The following is a 17,617-nucleotide window of genomic DNA, read 5'->3' as shown; positions in this document are numbered from 1 at the left end:
AGAAAGTGCAATTTCTATCGAAAGTTTTCATCGAGTTCGCACCGATTCTACAACTCTTGATATGCGTAGCACATGGGTAAAACGTTGAAATAGGTAATCCTGTCCCTTCGAGAGAAACTGTCTCTATCCAATAATCGTACATTTGAGTTTGAATTTGAAATGAGAAATAGCCCGACGATCTTTATCTCAAGATCTAAATCTTGTATCTCGGAATCGGATTAATCATTAAAACGGCTACGTTTTAGAATATTACATTTCTATATTAGATAGAATTCTATTTTACCTCGAAAATAGCCTTTTCTTGCGGGCTATATACAGCGTCGTAGTTTCGTAGAACACTGATCGAGTATTTCCGCTCAATGGGAATTGAAAAATAATCAGCCGAGGCGAGAATAAGCGAAGTTTCGATCGAAATTCCTAGCCTGTGTGCTCGTAAATTTAAATGAACGTATCTATAAATTATTCGTTCTACGAAGATTCTTTAAGAGCGAGAACGAAAGAAAGATAGAGAGACAGACAGACAGACAGACAGACATACAGACAGACAGACAAAGAAAGAGAGAGAGAGAGAGAGAGAAGGATGATATCGATTTAGTTTTAGTAGTTCCTTCGATCTCAACGTGTCTTTCTCTCTCTCTCTCTCTATCTCTTTTTTTCTTTTTTTTTTCTTTTTTTATTTTCGTCTTTCTCTCTTCAACGCTGGTTAGTCGGTTTCCCATGGAAATTTTATCGTATTATAGTATACTACTGACCGAGCATGTACCGACGAAAGTTTCTTTTCTTTTTCAGTTCCACCGAATATCGACGATTCACAGAGTTCCTCAGATGCTATAGTACGAGAGGGTGCAAACGTAACTTTGACGTGCAAAGCAACCGGAAGTCCAATACCCAGCATTCGTTGGAAAAGAGATGACAATTCGAAAATCACGATCAATAAAAGTCTTTCCGGTGAGTAGTTCTTTCTTTCTTTCTTTTTTTTTTTTTTTGTTAGGATAGGGTAATCCGAAACTTTCTTTCTAGGAATTATTTTACAACTTTTTATCTACCCATGCTGGATTTATTCTACGATAATTAATATACGGATATGTAATTACAGATAGGTGAAATTTTTTCTGCTTTTTTTTTCTATTTTTCTTCTTCTTTTTTTTTTTTTTAGTAATGAAGAAAAAGAGGTCGATTGTTTAAAAATATGTTATAAAGGATTATTAATTAATTCTAACAAATAAATTTAACATGTAAACATATATATATGTATGTATGTATGTATGTATGTATGTATGTATACGCGTATGTAGATTGGCATCGATTGCTTTCAAGTATAATTGCAATGTTTATTCCCCACCGTTGATTTTATTTTCGTAGACTCGTGCAGGGAATATTTGGAAAATAAAAAAATTTTCGATACCGATTTGAAAGCCGAATATTTTTCGAATAGCCTAGAATAATTTGGATATGCATTGGAAATTAATAAAAAGAGAAAAAAGAGGGGGAAAAAAAAAGAGACAAGAAAAAAAGAACCGTACGCCGGCATTAAGGGAGAACTTGCGTTCGGTTTAAACGTTTTCAAATCCTTTGCGTAGTCGTTTACACGAATCCGAGATATTTCATCTGGAATTTCGGCTTTCGTTGATTCGTCAGAGGGAAGCATTTCGAAAGGACATGGGAGAGAGAGAGAGAGAGAGAGAGAAAACGTAGGTTTAGGGCGAACTGCTTTCCGATAGGTTCGACGACCTCTACGTGTATGCGGCAATTAAAAATAATGACACTCACCGTTCTCAAAGATGAAATGTGGAAGCTTCGAAAAAAATCTGCTCGGTAGGGAGAGTCAGCTTTCCTCTTCTCTATTAACGTCGGCGAGCATACACATACACACACACACACACATATATATATATACATATCTCGAAAAAAGAGAGAAAGAGAAAGATAGAGACAAAAATATAATTTGACAGGCCACGTGATATATATAATTATCTTTGCTAATGAAGGCATCACATGATATTTCGATCGAAATGTCAATTATCTGGGAATATTTTCTTCTTAATCATTAGAACGAAAAAGGAATAGAGAGAGAGAGAGAGAGAGAGAGAGAGAGAGAGAGAGAGAGAAAGAGAGAGAGAAAGAATGTGTTGTGGGTCTTGACGTGTGGATTGATTAAAATCGACGTGTATACTGATTGAAAGAGAGACAAAGCGAGAAAGAAAGAGAGAGAGTATATTTTTATATCCTCTTTTTTTTTTAACTCGAATCTGTGAAAAGTCGTGAACGCGAAGAGAGGAAAAGGAATGGAAAGTTATCTCCGTTCGGAAGGTATCGAATTAATGTCTAGCTTCTGTCGTTCTCTCTCTATCTCTATGTGTCTCTATCTTTGTCTCTCTCTCTCTCTCTCTCTCTCTCTCTCTCTCTCTCTGTCTCTGTCTCTCAGTTTCGCTCTCGCTCTTCGGTGAAAACTTATCGCGGTGGATTTAATCGCCCTTTAAATTCCAATTACAGTGCTCGAATGGGTGGGAGAGACGCTAGAAATGGAGCGCATTTCTCGACTAGACATGGGCGCTTATCTCTGCATCGCTAGCAATGGTATTCCGCCTACGGTCAGCAAGCAGATCAAGGTGTCCGTTGATTGTAAGTAACACGTGTAATAATCAATTTTTGCTTATTACTTGTTATTCATTATTCTCTTTGTTTTTTTTTTTTTCCTTTCTCTCGTCTTCTTTTTTCTTTCTTATTTCGGTAATTTTTTCTTCCAAATTATCATCCATGATCGCAATTTTAGGGACATGTTTATATGATCTGAAAAAAAAAGGAGAAAAAATTGTCGAGGTCATTCGTTCAAATTTGAACGAGTCAAGGAGGATTACGTGATCATTTTTTTTTTTTTTTTTATTTACGACAAACCTTATTAGAGTTTCTCATTCATAGTAATATTTACTCGATTACTCTACTAATCGATCGTGATAAACGATTTCCTATACTTTCGATATTTTGCTTTTGAAACAAACAAATTTTTAACTCTCTATAACTTTTGTTATGAAATAAAGTTTTAGTATTACTTATACCAATTGTAACATATACTTTGAAAAATATAAAAAGCATTAAAAATATAAAACACTGGCTGATGCGGTAAAAATAATTCGCAAAGGCAAAAATAAAATGATATGAAATTAAAGTCAAAAATTGAAAACCAAAGAAGAAAATAATAAATAGGCGGGTCGATTCGAAAGTTAGATAATAACGTTATAGAGAATTAATGAAACAATTGCATATAAACATATAACTATATTAGAAATCATCTACGAGATATCATCTACCTCGGATCGATCTTTTAAACTAACTTTATATAACTCGAATCACGTGAAAGTCACAGCAGAAAAGAGCCGTTTCGTCTTTTTCATTCGTGAAAAGTGAATTTCGGTGCACGTACTGTGTAGGAAGAAACGGAAGCTCTCGTCCCTTATAGGGACAAAATAGAATTCGTGGTAAGGTATAAGTGTCTCTCTCTCTCTCTCTCTCTCTCTCTCTCTCTCTCTCTCTTTGTCGAAGCTCTCGCAGGCTATTGCTTCTGGGTTGCGATGCACCAGCAACGTGCTGAAGAAGAGAAAGAGAAAGAGAGAGAGAAAGAGAGAGAGAGAGAGAGAGAGAGAGAGAGAGAGAGAGAGAGCTGCTTGAAGAACACACAATTTAATAATAGAGAAAGGAGCTCGGCGACAAAGCGAGGCTTTGTCGGCTCGTTTCTCTCTCTCTCTCTCTCTCTCTTTCTCTCTCTAACATTGCACGATAGAGAACACGGTTGTCGGACAAAGATAGAGATAGACAGAGAAGGGCTCGAAGTACCTCTGGTGAGACATAAAAGTAAGCTCGGGCGAACCGCGACACACCATTACCGTTTCCACCCTCTGTAGTGGCCTATTGTTACGTTACTGCCACTCCTAAATACCAGGCGCGTGCCTTTTCTTCGCCTACTTCCTGCCACTGACTCTGTCTTTCTCACTCTCTCTCTCTCTCTCTCTTTCTATTTCTCTTTCTCTATCTATCTATCTATCTATCTAACTTTCTCTCTCTCTCTCTCTCTCTCTCTCTCTCTATATATATATATATATATATATATATATATATATATATATGTCTATCTTTCTTCGTCTCTCACTCTGTCTCTCTCTGTCTAGCTCTAGCTCTTCTTTAAGGCAATTAAAGCGGTATAGAAACGCGGTTCACTTGGATGTTGGAGATTCGTCAGTAAGATCGTTCTGAAATTAGGGCTTAAGATACTCCACTAATTTCAGTTCGGTAACATAGAAATTAATGTGAGACTGAGTCGGAAGACATAAGTGAATTTTTTTTTTCATCGTGAAAGAATAATTATTATTACCGTAGACGTTCCAAAGGGAGAACATTTGCATAAAATTCTGCCAGTTGTAATATAAATTTTTAACGTCGTGCTCCGTTGCGTGCACGCGTTGGATCGGTCATTTCTTCTTTTTCTTTTTGTTTTGTTTTGTTTTGTTTTATTTCCTTTCTCTTTCTTTCTTTCTTTTTCTTTTTTCTTTTTCTTTTTCCTTTTTTTTTTTTTTTTGGGTTTTAGTTTCTGCGTAGAATTTCAATTTTATATGTCCGTTAACATAGGAGAGAAAATATAATATTCTGACGGCATAGAAATATTTAATATTTTTTTACTTGAATACACTTTTAGACTTGTTAAAAAGTAAAAGATTAAAAATAAAAATTGTATTCCCTTATCTGTGAATGTGAAGATATATGCCAAATAAAAGTTAACTTAAATAAGAGTAATAAAATATGAAACTACGCGTACACCTAGTATTACGAATTTTGAATAAAGATTCGAACAGGGAAAATCGAAAATTCGAAAAGCTTGAATTTCCAAAATGAATATATCTCAAATCCATTAAAAATATATAACAAACCATATTGGAACACGATCGATCGATGAAAGAATCCATTCGAAAGTGTACGATTTCTAAAACATTTTTTGCAAGATTCATTGAACACACGATATGAAATAGAGTTTTAAAAAGTAAATTGATCGAAAAAAAAAAATAAATAAAAGAAAAGAAAGAGTCTTCGAAATATAGCGAAGTATGGTTAACGAATATATACATACAGAAAGAAAGAAAGAAAGAAAGGAAGAAAAAGAGAGAGAACACTTCTCCCCCCCCTCTCTCTTTCTCTCGAAAAGCAACGAATTATCTCTGTAGTTAAAATGAGGCTAATTAATTTGGCGACATTGCGAGGAAAGGAGCGTAGAATTACGTTCGCTGTGTGTCCCTGCTCGCTCATTTTGCTTGTAGGGGGGGGTGGTGTGAGGTTGGTGGTGGTAATGGGTGGTGAGTGGGTGGTGTAAAGGACGTAGGGGTACTGCGAGAGGTTGAAGAATGAGAAAGAGGATTGTTTTTACCATGAGTCTTTTCCCTATGGAAATGTAGGTACGGGTAGAGATGTGAGTGTGGGTGTGGGTGGGTCTGGATGTGGGTACGGGTTCGGGTAGGTGCGCTCGCGCACCCAGCCACCTGGATCATCCTTTTAGGCGTCCGCTTAATTCTATTCGAAGCCGTATCCTGGCTAAAGGCTTTTGTCAACGGGCATTACACGACCGCTTTGAAGTGAAATTGCGATCGAGTAATGCAGTAGCTTCGCATCCGCGGAATGCATTAACGTATTCGGATCAAGATTTTCTTCAATGAGATTAAGTGGACAAGAATTTTTGATATCTTTTCTTTGGATTTGATGTCAAAAGATTAGACGCGTATATCTGTTTGTATGCTACGTGTGTCTGTATGTATATATTTATTGTTTATTTAATGTTAACATTTTTTTTTTTTATATATAACCATTCGTTCGTTCGTTTAATCAAGTATATCTAATACGTTTCTACGTTTTATTTAATATCTAATAGGTTATTTATTGAAGTTATCGTCATCGTCATTATTATCATATATTTGTCGTTATTTATTCTTTTTCAATTCATTTTGAAATTAACCACGTTGTAAGTATCCATCTCGTATAATCCTACGTGCAATGAATAATTTTACCTAACTAATTATCGAAACGTCATAAAAGTAACAACAAGTGTATGAAAATATCGACTCTATACGAAAATTAACTGAAATAATTAATTCATCGTGCAAAATCAAAAGCGATAAATATAATTTAACAAACTTAAAATCGTTAACCATTACAATTATTAAAATAAGATCGCCATGTGGTACGAAACGAAACGAACATCTGTTAAAACTTGAAACAGTATAATTGTAAAAAAAAAAAAAAAAAAAAAAAAAAAAAACACATAATCCAAAATGAGCGCTCGATCTTAATCCTTGTTAGAGTGGCATAAGACGGAAGGATTTTCGTCTTTCTTTTAGAGAGAACCACAGAAATACGTGTACTCGTAAAAAGGTACGAATATTTTCCGAGCCTTATCAAGATTTAACATCGACTCGTCCGAGAATCTTCTCTCATGGACTTTAGAAAACTTTATGTATAAAGGGTGGAAAAGAAAAAAAAGAAAGAAAAAAAAAATAGAGAAGAAGAAAAAAGAAAGAAAAAAAGAAAGAGAAAAAGACGGACACGAAGAGAGAGAGAGAGAGAGAGAGGGGGGGAGAAGAAAAAAAGAAAAAATTCTCAACTCGTCCTATCGAGGACTCTTTCGCGAAACTTTTCATCTTAAATTCACGTGATCGAAGTTTTTCAAGAGTAGATCCTTCAACGTTTCAACGAATGTAAATTCGTTCATCTATACTTTACCAAAAACGCGAATGAACTTTTTCATAGTACGATCTCTTTCTCTCTCATTCTCTCTCTCTCTCTCTCTCTCTCTCTCTCTCTCTCTCTCTCTCTCGATCGATCGATCGATCGATCGATCGATAGGATCCTCGTTACGATCGAAAAAATTACGAGAAGTTAAGATAATCTTTTTTTTTTTTTTCTTTTTTTTTTCTTCTCTTTTTTTTTCGGACAATGACTACTACAAGCCTATCCGGAAAATTCGTGTTCTCTTTGTAACATATAATCGATATAATCCATAAAACTGTCGAACATTGCTAGCAGCTGAGAGAAGATCATAAAAGCGACGACGAGAGAATTATCAAATTAAAGCGGATAATTCGAGATAGCGACCGGAGAGTGACCGGTCTCGTTCACATTTTGCACGTTTTTACGCGTACCAACCGTACCAGGAGATTAATTAAACGTCCCGACAGATTAGAGCCATCTCTAGCAAGGCCTCCTTCCCCCTTTACACCCCGATGACGTTACAACTTTACGACCTAAAAAACTCCAACTAAGCGATCTCACCACCTATCTCTTACTTCTTCTTCTTCTTCTTTTTCTCTTTCTCTCTCTCTCTCTCTCTCTCTCTTTTTTTCTTTTCACGCGAAAGTGTAACGTAAATTCTTTTTTTTTTTTTTTTTTTGAGTATAAAATTGACCTGTAAGCGAGTACGCGATAAAAAAAGAAAAACGAGACTCGATCATATAATAATATAATTATGATAAATAGAATTTTTTTATGTTCTATATCTGATATCGTAAATTATTCGTAAGTTTGTCCCTCGTATAGCAATACACTTTTATTTTGATTATTTTTCCTTTTTTATTTCTCTTTACTTAGGAGATTCATTCTTACGATTTTGAGGACACTTCGTGACCATGTTAATAATGATTTTGTTAGATCACTTTTTGCCTGCAAACTTTATCGTAAAGATGGTCGACATTGTTTTCGAAAGATTTTTCTTTTCTTTATCGTCAAGTTCAAGGACGATCTCAAAAAAAAAAAAAAAAAAAAAGAAAAAAAGAAAAAGTTCTAATAGCTTTAGTTAATTTCGCAGGTGTTCAGTTCGTTTCGAGTGGGGATCGTTAAATTATTTATCTGATGTAAACGGCTGCGGAATTTTTCTAAGGGACACTCTTATCTCACTCTCGCTGTTTCTTTTTAATTAACCATTCGTAAGCACTCAATAAAACCGTAGTGTAATAATTTATTCAGTGCCGGAACTTACGTACTTAGCAATGTGGGTAGCTAACTACATACGCGTTTAATATCGCGTGGCATCGTGACCGGCAGTTCAAAGGGCGTAGTTAAGTGAAACGACTCGTTATCGGTCACGCGAGATCAAGAAAAACAAAACCGTCCTTTCCCTTTTATTTTCGTAGTGAAGTTTTCTTCTTTTTAGGAGCTGGTGAAAAGAAAAAAAAAAAAAAAAAGAAAAAAAAAAGAAAATGAGGGATTAGTTTTAACACTTTCGATCATTCATCCCGATTATTCCGCGTATTAACGCGAAGCAATGAAACGTATAATTGCAATGTTATATTTATCATAACTTACGTAGATACGATTGCACATTCTTTTTATATTACTAATCAATAACGAAATATCTATTATATCGTGATTTTACATTTAACGTGACAAAGAATAATCGTAATTTTACATTTATTGTGACAATAAGTACAATTGCGATTTCATTGTGAATCTTTACATTTGACGTTTCAATATTAAACCAGACCGGAAACGTAAAAGCTTTATATCTAAAGCGTTTCAAATGGACAAGTGGAACGAGTCAAGCATTCAACGAACATAGAACACATTGTCCGACACATTGTCAATCAGATTTCGTAAGCTCTCACTATGTCGTATATTTAATTATTATCGTTGATAATAATTGAAGTCATTTGGTTTATTGATAATCAGCTTAATTTGCAAGGATTATTAATATCTTTGGATTTTATTTTAACGATTGCATTTTAACGATTTCATTTTAACGATTTTATTTTAACGATTCAAAGAAAAAAGATAATAAACCAGAGGATTAACGTAATGAAAATTTGTGTTACTCTCGAAGGATTAAATGATCAAGAAATGTACAGTCGCAGGTGTTACGATGTTTTAATACGAACAACCTATTCCTACACGTTCTTTACAAGCACGCTCGAAATATCGTTTTAAGTTCGAAGCCAAGTTGAAAGGACGTTCTACGTGATATAATCTATATGCTAAAGCTCGATGTTAAGATCGTGGTAATGTTATGGAAATGAACTTTCTCTCTTTCTCTCTCCCACTTTCCCTCCCCTACTCTCTCTCTCTCTCTCTCTCTCTCTCTCTCTCTCTCTTTCTCTTTTTCTTTTGTATTCTTATATATCGTTAAACAAGTTTTACAAGTTTTGACGAGACTACGAGACGAGAAAAAACGAAAAAGAATCGTTAAATAATTATCATTTCGAATATATATATATATATATCTTTTTTTTATAAACATCGTAATCAATAATATTTCATAATTTGCATACGAAATTTATGATCATATATAAAACAATCAATATTAATAAAAAATGATATTTAGTGTGTATAACAATGGGAAAGGAGAGGATTTCATTTATATTTATGCATATTATCAGTACGTAGTAATAATCCATTTATTTTCTTCTCTCTCTCTCTCTCTCTCTCCCTCTTTTTTTTTTTTTTTGTATAATTAGAAAGAAAAAGATAACGTTCGAGTTTATCAGTTAGTTGTCGTCCATTTTGCGGGCTTGAAATTATTGGCTTTTTTGGGAAACGTGTTTGTAGGAAAATGCAGAGAAGTTGCAGATCTGCAAGCGAGAAAGTGAAGAAAAAAATTTTTTTCCAACGAAAAAAAAAAAAAAGAAAAAGAAAAAAAGAAAAGAAAGAAAAAATAAAAGAAAAAGAAAAAGAAAAAGAGGGAGGAAAAAAAATGAAAGAAAGAAAACGAGAGAAGGAAAAAGAAAGAAAGGAAAAAAAAAGGAAGAGGAAAAAGATATAAAAAGAAAAGGTTGGAAGGTTCGAACGTAGTCACGTATAAGCAGTGACTCAGACTCGACCTCTACCCGTTCCATCCCCCTCCTTTACCCCACGACTTTCTCGTAGCACCAGTGGCAATCTGTTATTAAAATCAGCAACGAGAAAAATCCGTGCCGTATCTCGGTCGGCCCGGGACCGAGGCCGGCGCCCAACCGACAGACGTGTTACGGCAAAAATTAAGCCACCTGCAAACTCAGAAACGAAATTACCGTTGGATGGTCCATAGGATAGGACGATGGTAAAGGGGTGGTAGAGGTAAAAGGGGGTGTACAGGTTGCTGAAGAGATTGCCACTGTAGGAGTACAATGTAGAGAGACGCTATAGCACTCCCACGTATTTTATTTTGTTTTGTTTTGTTTTGTTTTGTTTTATTTTTATTTTTGTCTGCTTCGATCTTTTTCTTTTTCTTATTCTTATTTTTACGTATTTATTTATTTATTTATTTATTTATTTATTTATTTATTTATTTATTTATTTATTTGCGTCGAACCGTGTATAATCGATGTGTTATCGATCATCGAAAATAAAACTATCTTTGTTTTTGTCAATATTAAATATAATTTTCATGAAAGATGAAAGGGTTGGTTGGAGGGTTGAAGAGAGTGGAATGTCACGAGGGATACAATGAAATCGTTTCCTCTTCTGTTGTTCTTTCTAATTCAATTAATCGTTATTTCCATAGAGACGATCAGATATTTATATTTGTTCTTTACGTATACGTATAAGCCTATACAGGATTTTACGAGAGGATTATAAAGGAATGATTAAACAAATTAAAAATATAATCGTAGAAAAATCCATCTTCACGAGTTATCGTCAAGAACGGAAAAGAGAGAGCTACTCGAGTCGGATATATCGTATCGAATGAGAATTCCTTTCGTCGACGAATTCACATAGAAACAACGGTGCTTATCGTATCCGACGATTCTAATTTAATTGTACGATCGGCGGGAAATTGGAATTCAGCTTGAAACGCGACGCACGTGATTGTGTGTGACGGAAAGAGAGAGAGAGAGAGAGAGAGAGAGAGAGAGAGGACTCGAATATCACGAATATATCTCAACGTTCGAATTCTCATCGATTTCCCTTTATCCGACGATTTTCTATTCTTTTTCTCCCTTTTCCCACCTCCCCCTTCTTTCTCTTTCTCTCTCTCTCTCTCTCTTTCTCTCTCTCGTATACTCGAGAACCTACAAAAATATGCTGGCGCTCCACTCGACGCTAATCCGAGGATAAGTTTATGATTAATCGTCATTTATTCGATATCCGATAGCTTTCCCTGCCCAGCTTGAGCTTTTCCTTGAGTTTGAAAAACCTTCCCTCGATATTTTTATACTCTTTATCCTCTTTAAATAAAGCCAGTCCGAGTTTACGGAATCATGGAAAAGTGGAAAAGTCCGATAGCGTTTTCACAACGTTAAGTACGAAAACAAATTGCTATTTTTTCGAGCCAACGTGTAAATTATTCTTTCGAATATGCAATTGCGAGTACATATCTTTTTTAATCATTTATTACGAGGTTAGATGGAAATGTTAGTACGTTCTCTTTTTTCAATCTCTTCTTTTTATATTTCAAATTTTGTCTCTTCTTTTTTTCTTCTTCTTCTTCTTCTTTTTTTTTTTTTTTTTTAGAAAGAACAAATCTCGATTAGAAAAAAGAGAAAAAATAAAAACAAAAAAAAAAAAAGAAAAGAAAGAGGGAGGAACATAGCCAATTCTAATTTCGTAGGTAGATCAATTTAAGACATTAGCAGCGAACCGATCGGGACAGTTCGAAGGTATTCTAGGTAGAATGGATCGCAGTTTGAAATGTTTCCTTTCACACGTTTGACGGTGAATCCTATTTAAATTCGCGAGAAAGAAAATCGCGGAAAAATCGTCCAATAAGGAACCTTAGTACGTAAGGTCTGCGATGGTATAAGAACTGCTAGAAAGAAGGATTGCTCTAGTAAGAAGACGAGAAAGAAAAAGAGAGAGAGAGAGAGAGAGAGAGAGAGAGAGAGAGAGAAAGAAAGAAAGAGAGAGAGGAGAAGGTAAAGAGGAGGAGAAGGGAGGAGTAGGGAGGAGGAGGAGGAGGAGGAGGGTAGAAGGCGTCGAAGTCTTATCGGCTACGAGCTGGCGTTTATTTAAATTTAAAACTGGTAGATCGATCTCGAGCGTCCCTTTTCACGAGTTCTCTCTCTCTCTTTTTCCTCTCTTTCTCTCTTCTTTTTCTTCGGCTTTCTACGTTGACTTCAGCAACGAGAGGAGGTTGCCCTTACTCACGCGCGACACCTTCGTGCCTCTCTAACTCCAAGCTCTTGTCGAACGTCGTCGTCGTCGCCGTCGTCGTCGCCGTCGCCGTCGTCGTCGTTGTCGTCGTCGTCGTCGTCGTCGTCGTAGTCGTCGTTGTCGTCGTCGTCGTCGTCGTCGTCGTCGTTGCCTTCTCGTCTCGACTTTCTCTTGCTTGGCACGTCCCTCGAAAAACTCATTAACGCGTCCTACCTCTACCTCTACCTCTACCTCTACCATACCCGTCGACCCTTCGTGTGAGGGAGGACGATTTCTCTGACATTGCTCTACCTTTGTCGATTTTCTTTCTCTTTTTCTTTCTCTTTTTCTTTCTCTCTTTTTCTCTATTTCTATCTGTTCATCCATCCTCTGTCTATCTCTCTCTCTTTATATATATATATTTTTTTTTTCTTCTGTTTTTTTTTTTTTTTACAGATATATACGAAATATCTCTTTATAAGCTTTAACCTTTTAAATGCGACTCAATAGAAATTTTGTAAATGTAATATTTCTAATCTCATATACGTATGGCTGTTTTTTCTATTTGATTATATAGTTCCTTTCGCATGCGTATCTTTCCGTATTCTTCTAATATCGGTTTTATATTTATATATGTCTCTGTCTAAAAATTGAAGATATTTAATAGAACTTATACATTTAATTCTTCTGTCTAATTCTTCTGTACTATATCAAAGTTTATACTTTTATTTTATTATTTTTGTATGATAATGTAAGCTCATATTTGTCTCTATATTTTTATACTTGACTTAAATTTTTCTATCGATTTTTAATCAACTATTCTATTTCTAAACTCTGATGTATCTAGTTGTGCATTATTATTTTGCTATGTTTATCATTCTCTCTCTCTCTCTCTCTCTCTCTCTCTCTCTCTCTCTCGCTCCCTCCCTTCCCCCCTCTTTCTCAATCACACTTTCAGTAAATTTTCATATTAAATTTAAACTTTTCCATCTATCTTTTAATTAATAATCCCACCTCGAAGCTCTGATCTTCTAAAGTTCCACATAGCTATCTTTTTATTTAATTATTTTGAAAATTTCTATCTTGTACCTTACAATTGCTCAATGTAATTTTACACCTGCAGAATTCCCATCCTAGCATAATAAACCTTATTCCCTCTCTCTCTCTCTCTCTCTCTCTCTCTCTCTCTCTATATATATATATATATATATATATATATATATATATATATATATATTATATACATATATACATACATACATATATATAAACTTCTCTCTCTATTTCTGTCTATCTGTATCACTTTATCTCTTTCTACAGATCTATATTCATCTCTCTCTCTTTCTCTCTCTCTCTGTCTTTCTCTCACTTTATGTACAGGTTGCACTCCTAATTCTCATTGTTGCCGTTCCACGCGAGGATGATGAAGATTCGCTAGCAAAGCCACCGACGAGAGTGGCGTGGAACGTGTAAATAACGCGACGTACACACCGAAATTCTAACGATGAGAATACCTTTGAATCCTCTCCATTTTCTTGTTGACACGCTCACTCGCTGAATCGGCTTTCTCTCTCTCTCTCTCCCCCTCTTTTTCTCTCTCTATCTCTATCTCTATCTCTATCTTTATCTCTCTCTCTCTCTCACTCTCTCTCTTTCTCTCTCACTCTCTCTTAGACACGATATTCACTGGTAATCCAGACTATCGTCGTTATCGTCGCGATTAGAATACGTTTGCAGTTTGATTAGAGAATTTTGTGCCGATGAAGAGATCTCGACCGATGATTAGAGTGATTATCATTAGAAATACTTTACTCTTTTTCAAATTTTCTCGATTAAATTACTTTTATTTATTTCCTTTCTTTTTCGTATCACTTTCTTTGCCTAGAAAGTTTGTAACGAATAATCTGATGAAACTACTTCGTTACGAATCATTGAATTTATCGATTTTACAACTTGTCCTATTACTGGTTAACTTTTATTCAAAAATCCTGATAATCGTTATACAGGTACTTTAAAATCTTATTTTTAATTTGTCCCTTTCTTCTTCCGAATACGACGAAAGAGACGCGTTGGCTGTCGCGAAACGTCGCGAGTTTCTTCATTTAAAAATTGCTCGTGAATGTGAACGGATTAAAATATTTTATTCGTCTGAATTATTGCGGTTGTCAAGTATTCGTAAAAAATTCATCTCTTTTATATCTCTTATTATTAATAAGAAAAGTGACGGTTTCGTTCAAGAAAAATTAGAAGAATCGTATCAAAAATTGTCGACGTATTTAAACGTTGTCTCAGAATCTTTTGATTACATCGAGTTATAAAAGGATGCAATAAAACTGCAGAAAAAATATGAAACGACGTCCGAACGTCATTCAACAAATTTTCTAATTCCACAAATTGTTATCAAGATAAAAAGGATATTCATCTTTCCAAATGAAAAAATTCTAGACCAAATTCAAATGATTTCTTTCATTCTTTTTTTTTTTTTATAAGAAATCAGCTTATAAATCAATCTCATATAAAATTCGTCGAGTCTCTTTCAACTTCGAATTATTTATAGATATTCACGTTCCTCAAATTTGAACTTGAAATTATTAGATGAAATTTTTTATTCCAACAGACCGTAATAACATTTATCAAAAATTCAACGATATTACCTTAGAATGTACTTTAGCGATACAGCTAAAAAAAGAAAAATAGAAAAATAAGAAAAAGGATAAGAGAGTACCCTCGAACAAGAAACCTTCGAACAACGAAACGACAACATTGTACCAATTGTTTTCGGTTCACCGAACAGCAGGATGATCGTCTCGGTTCGACGGAGCCACCGGCAATTTCGGAGGACTTAAATAGATTCCTCGACTCGTTCGTAACACTCGTTACATTTAACACGAGCACGCGTTCACTGTCCGAGAAAAACTTTTTCGAACGAGATGTCGAATCTTACGAAGATACACACGGACACTTACGTGTTAGACACGCTCGCACACACGGTCACGAATTACTTCGCAAAATTTATTCTCCAAATAAAATCTAATTCGCTTAAACTTACCATATAAGTCTCTCGAAATTTCTTGAACAATTTGATAAACAAGAAATTGTGTTTTATCACGTCACGAATGATCATCGTGAATAACTTGTAATAAATTTTTATTTCCATAAAAAGAAGAAAAGAAAACAAAAAGAAAAAGAAAAAGGAAAAAAAAAAGAAAAGAAAAAAAAAGATAGAAAAATACAAAAATTCTCTTATAAAATTCGACGTTTCCTTGAGAACTGGGAGTACGTACGTACGTACGTACGTACGTACGTCGATATAAATTGTGAAGTAGTTTTGCTGCTCTCACTGGAAACTCTAGACACGAGAACACTCAAGTTCGAAAGTGAAATCTTAAAGAGGGTACGTTTTACCACCGGACGATTTAGGTTTTGAGAAAAGCACTACGAACGAATTTCTTTTTTCTCTCTCTTTCTTTCAAGTCGTGCGAATATAGAAAATCGACGTTGTGGCTGGTAGGGGAGTAATAGTAACAGTGGAGAAGGGGACGATGAGAGGGAAAAGAGGAGAAGAAGGAGAAGAAGGAGAAGAAGGAGAAGAAAGAGAAGAAAGGAGATGGTAGGTGGGAGGTGGGAGGTGGGAGGTAGGAGGTGGGCGTGGGAGATGGGTGGTGAGAGATGCGAGGAGCAGAGGAAACAGCAATAGGGATAGGGATGGAGAGTATAAAGGGGTAAAAGTGGGAAAAGTCGGGAAGCATTGGACGCCGGCTGTTTGCCGGTATATATACTTTTGTTTTTCCTTTTTAAATGCGGCCACCCATCCGCCGCCGTACGACGCGTATGAATTCCGAGAGGCGTTGAATTTTTATGAGGTAGCATACCGCGAATTAGCTCGTGCCGCTGCTCGAGCTTTACCTTACGTGCGTGCAACGCTTTTCTCCAACGATGCGTTATCTCTTCTCTTTTCTTTCTCTTTGAAGCTTCTCCCTAAAAATTTTCTTTCTTTTCTTTCCATCATTTTCTTTTTGATTTTCTTCCCTTTCTTTTCTTTTCTTTTTTTTTTTTTGCTCTTCTTCCTTATTGCTACTACGTATTCTACGTGGGAAAATAATTAATGAATAAAAAACGCAGCACGAGAGGAGCGTTTCTTCAGTTGTTCTTCTTTTTTTCTGTTTTTCCTTTTTCTTTCTTTCTTTCTTTCTTTCTTTTTTTTTTTTTTGTTTCTTTTGTTGTTGCTTTTATTATTTATTTTTTTTTTATTTTGATCTTTGTATTATTATAAGGGAAATAATAAAAGGAATAATAACGAGCAAGGTTTTTCTTTTTTTCTCTGTCTCTCTCTCTCTCTCTCTCTCTCTCTCTCTCTCTCTCTCTCTCTCTCTCTTTTCTTTTTTCTTTTCTTTAAAGTTGTTCTACTTTATAAGTGTTTCCTATGAAGTTTTCTTTCAGCCATTTCTTTCTGTTCTTTGTAATAATAATTATTATTTTTCAAGAGAAAGTAATGAATGTAACAAATGTTTCGAAAAAAGGAAAAGGAAAACGGTTTCTAAAAATTTGGTTTTCCTTTTAAACGTTTTCTATTTAATTTCTTTTTCTCTCTTTGTCTCTTCCTTTTTTTGTTCACGTTTTAATTATCATTATAATATTTCTTGCAAGTTGTACTATTTTTATAAAATTATAACTAACTAATTTTCGTGTTACTCAAACTGTGAAAATGCGTAGAAACGAAATGTTCTAATTGCTTCCTAGGATGAATAATAGATAATGACTAACGTTCTTAAAAATCTCAGCTCGCTTTAAACGACTCGCTGCGAAGGAAGTGTGCTTTTAAATTTTCGATTTTCACGTTTACAGAGTTCCGGCCATAATTAAAACTTTCTTGCTCGGACTTTGATATCTTGAATATTCATGAAAGTGCGAAACGTTAAATTCGAGAATGTCGGTGTATGTTTTTGAATCTTTTGAAATTATCAAAAATTAACTATACGTTTAAATATCTATGAATCCTTTTTTCTTTTTTACCCAGTCAATTATTTATAAATAATTCATTAAAGAAAGAAAGAAACTATCGTATCATTGGACAACGAAAGGAAGAGAACGAACCTTTTTCGATTAGGGCAATCTCATTAATAACCCCATTTCCAAATCAAACAAATTCACTGTAAATAAAGAAAATTTCAAAGAGATTGGAACGTTGAAATCATAGAAACCGAACGAATAGGAAAACGCATGAGGGAGAAATCATTCCGTTTCTGGTTCCTTGAAGCTCGTAGAACTATATCTTTCGGTTTGCCGCGTAACAGCGTCATAAAAAAAGCTAGAGAAAAACTGAGAGACCGTGTTTTCTCAGCACCTCTACCCTTTTGCCTCTTTCTCCCTCTCCCTCTCCCAGTCTCCCTCTCTCTCTCTCTCTCTCTCTATCTACTTTCAGCATTCGTGGCACGGCCAGGAAGGGTAACGTGGGAATACGTGAGAACGTCGGGCGAACGAAAAATGTCACGAAGAAGTGTATATGTATATAAGAGAGACACACAGAGAAAAAGAGAGAGAGAGA

The 17,617-nt window shown here is 35.1% G+C and overlaps 1 protein-coding gene across 2 annotated transcripts in view; it reads left to right on the top strand.

Moving 5' to 3' along the window:
* LOC122634385 (neurotrimin-like) overlaps positions 1-17,617 on the top strand; it is a 244,353-nt gene that overhangs the window by 150,417 nt on the left and 76,319 nt on the right. For both annotated transcript variants that reach the window (XM_043823280.1, XM_043823279.1), the window contains 2 exons: positions 790-948; positions 2,494-2,622. In XM_043823280.1, coding sequence (XP_043679215.1) covers positions 790-948; positions 2,494-2,622 — 288 coding nt within the window. The remainder of the gene's footprint in view (positions 1-789; positions 949-2,493; positions 2,623-17,617) is intronic.

This window comes from Vespula pensylvanica, chromosome 14 (assembly GCF_014466175.1).
Source record: "Vespula pensylvanica isolate Volc-1 chromosome 14, ASM1446617v1, whole genome shotgun sequence".
NCBI classification, from domain to species: Eukaryota; Metazoa; Arthropoda; class Insecta; order Hymenoptera; family Vespidae; genus Vespula; species Vespula pensylvanica.
This window is presented reverse-complemented; position numbering and strand designations above follow the sequence as displayed.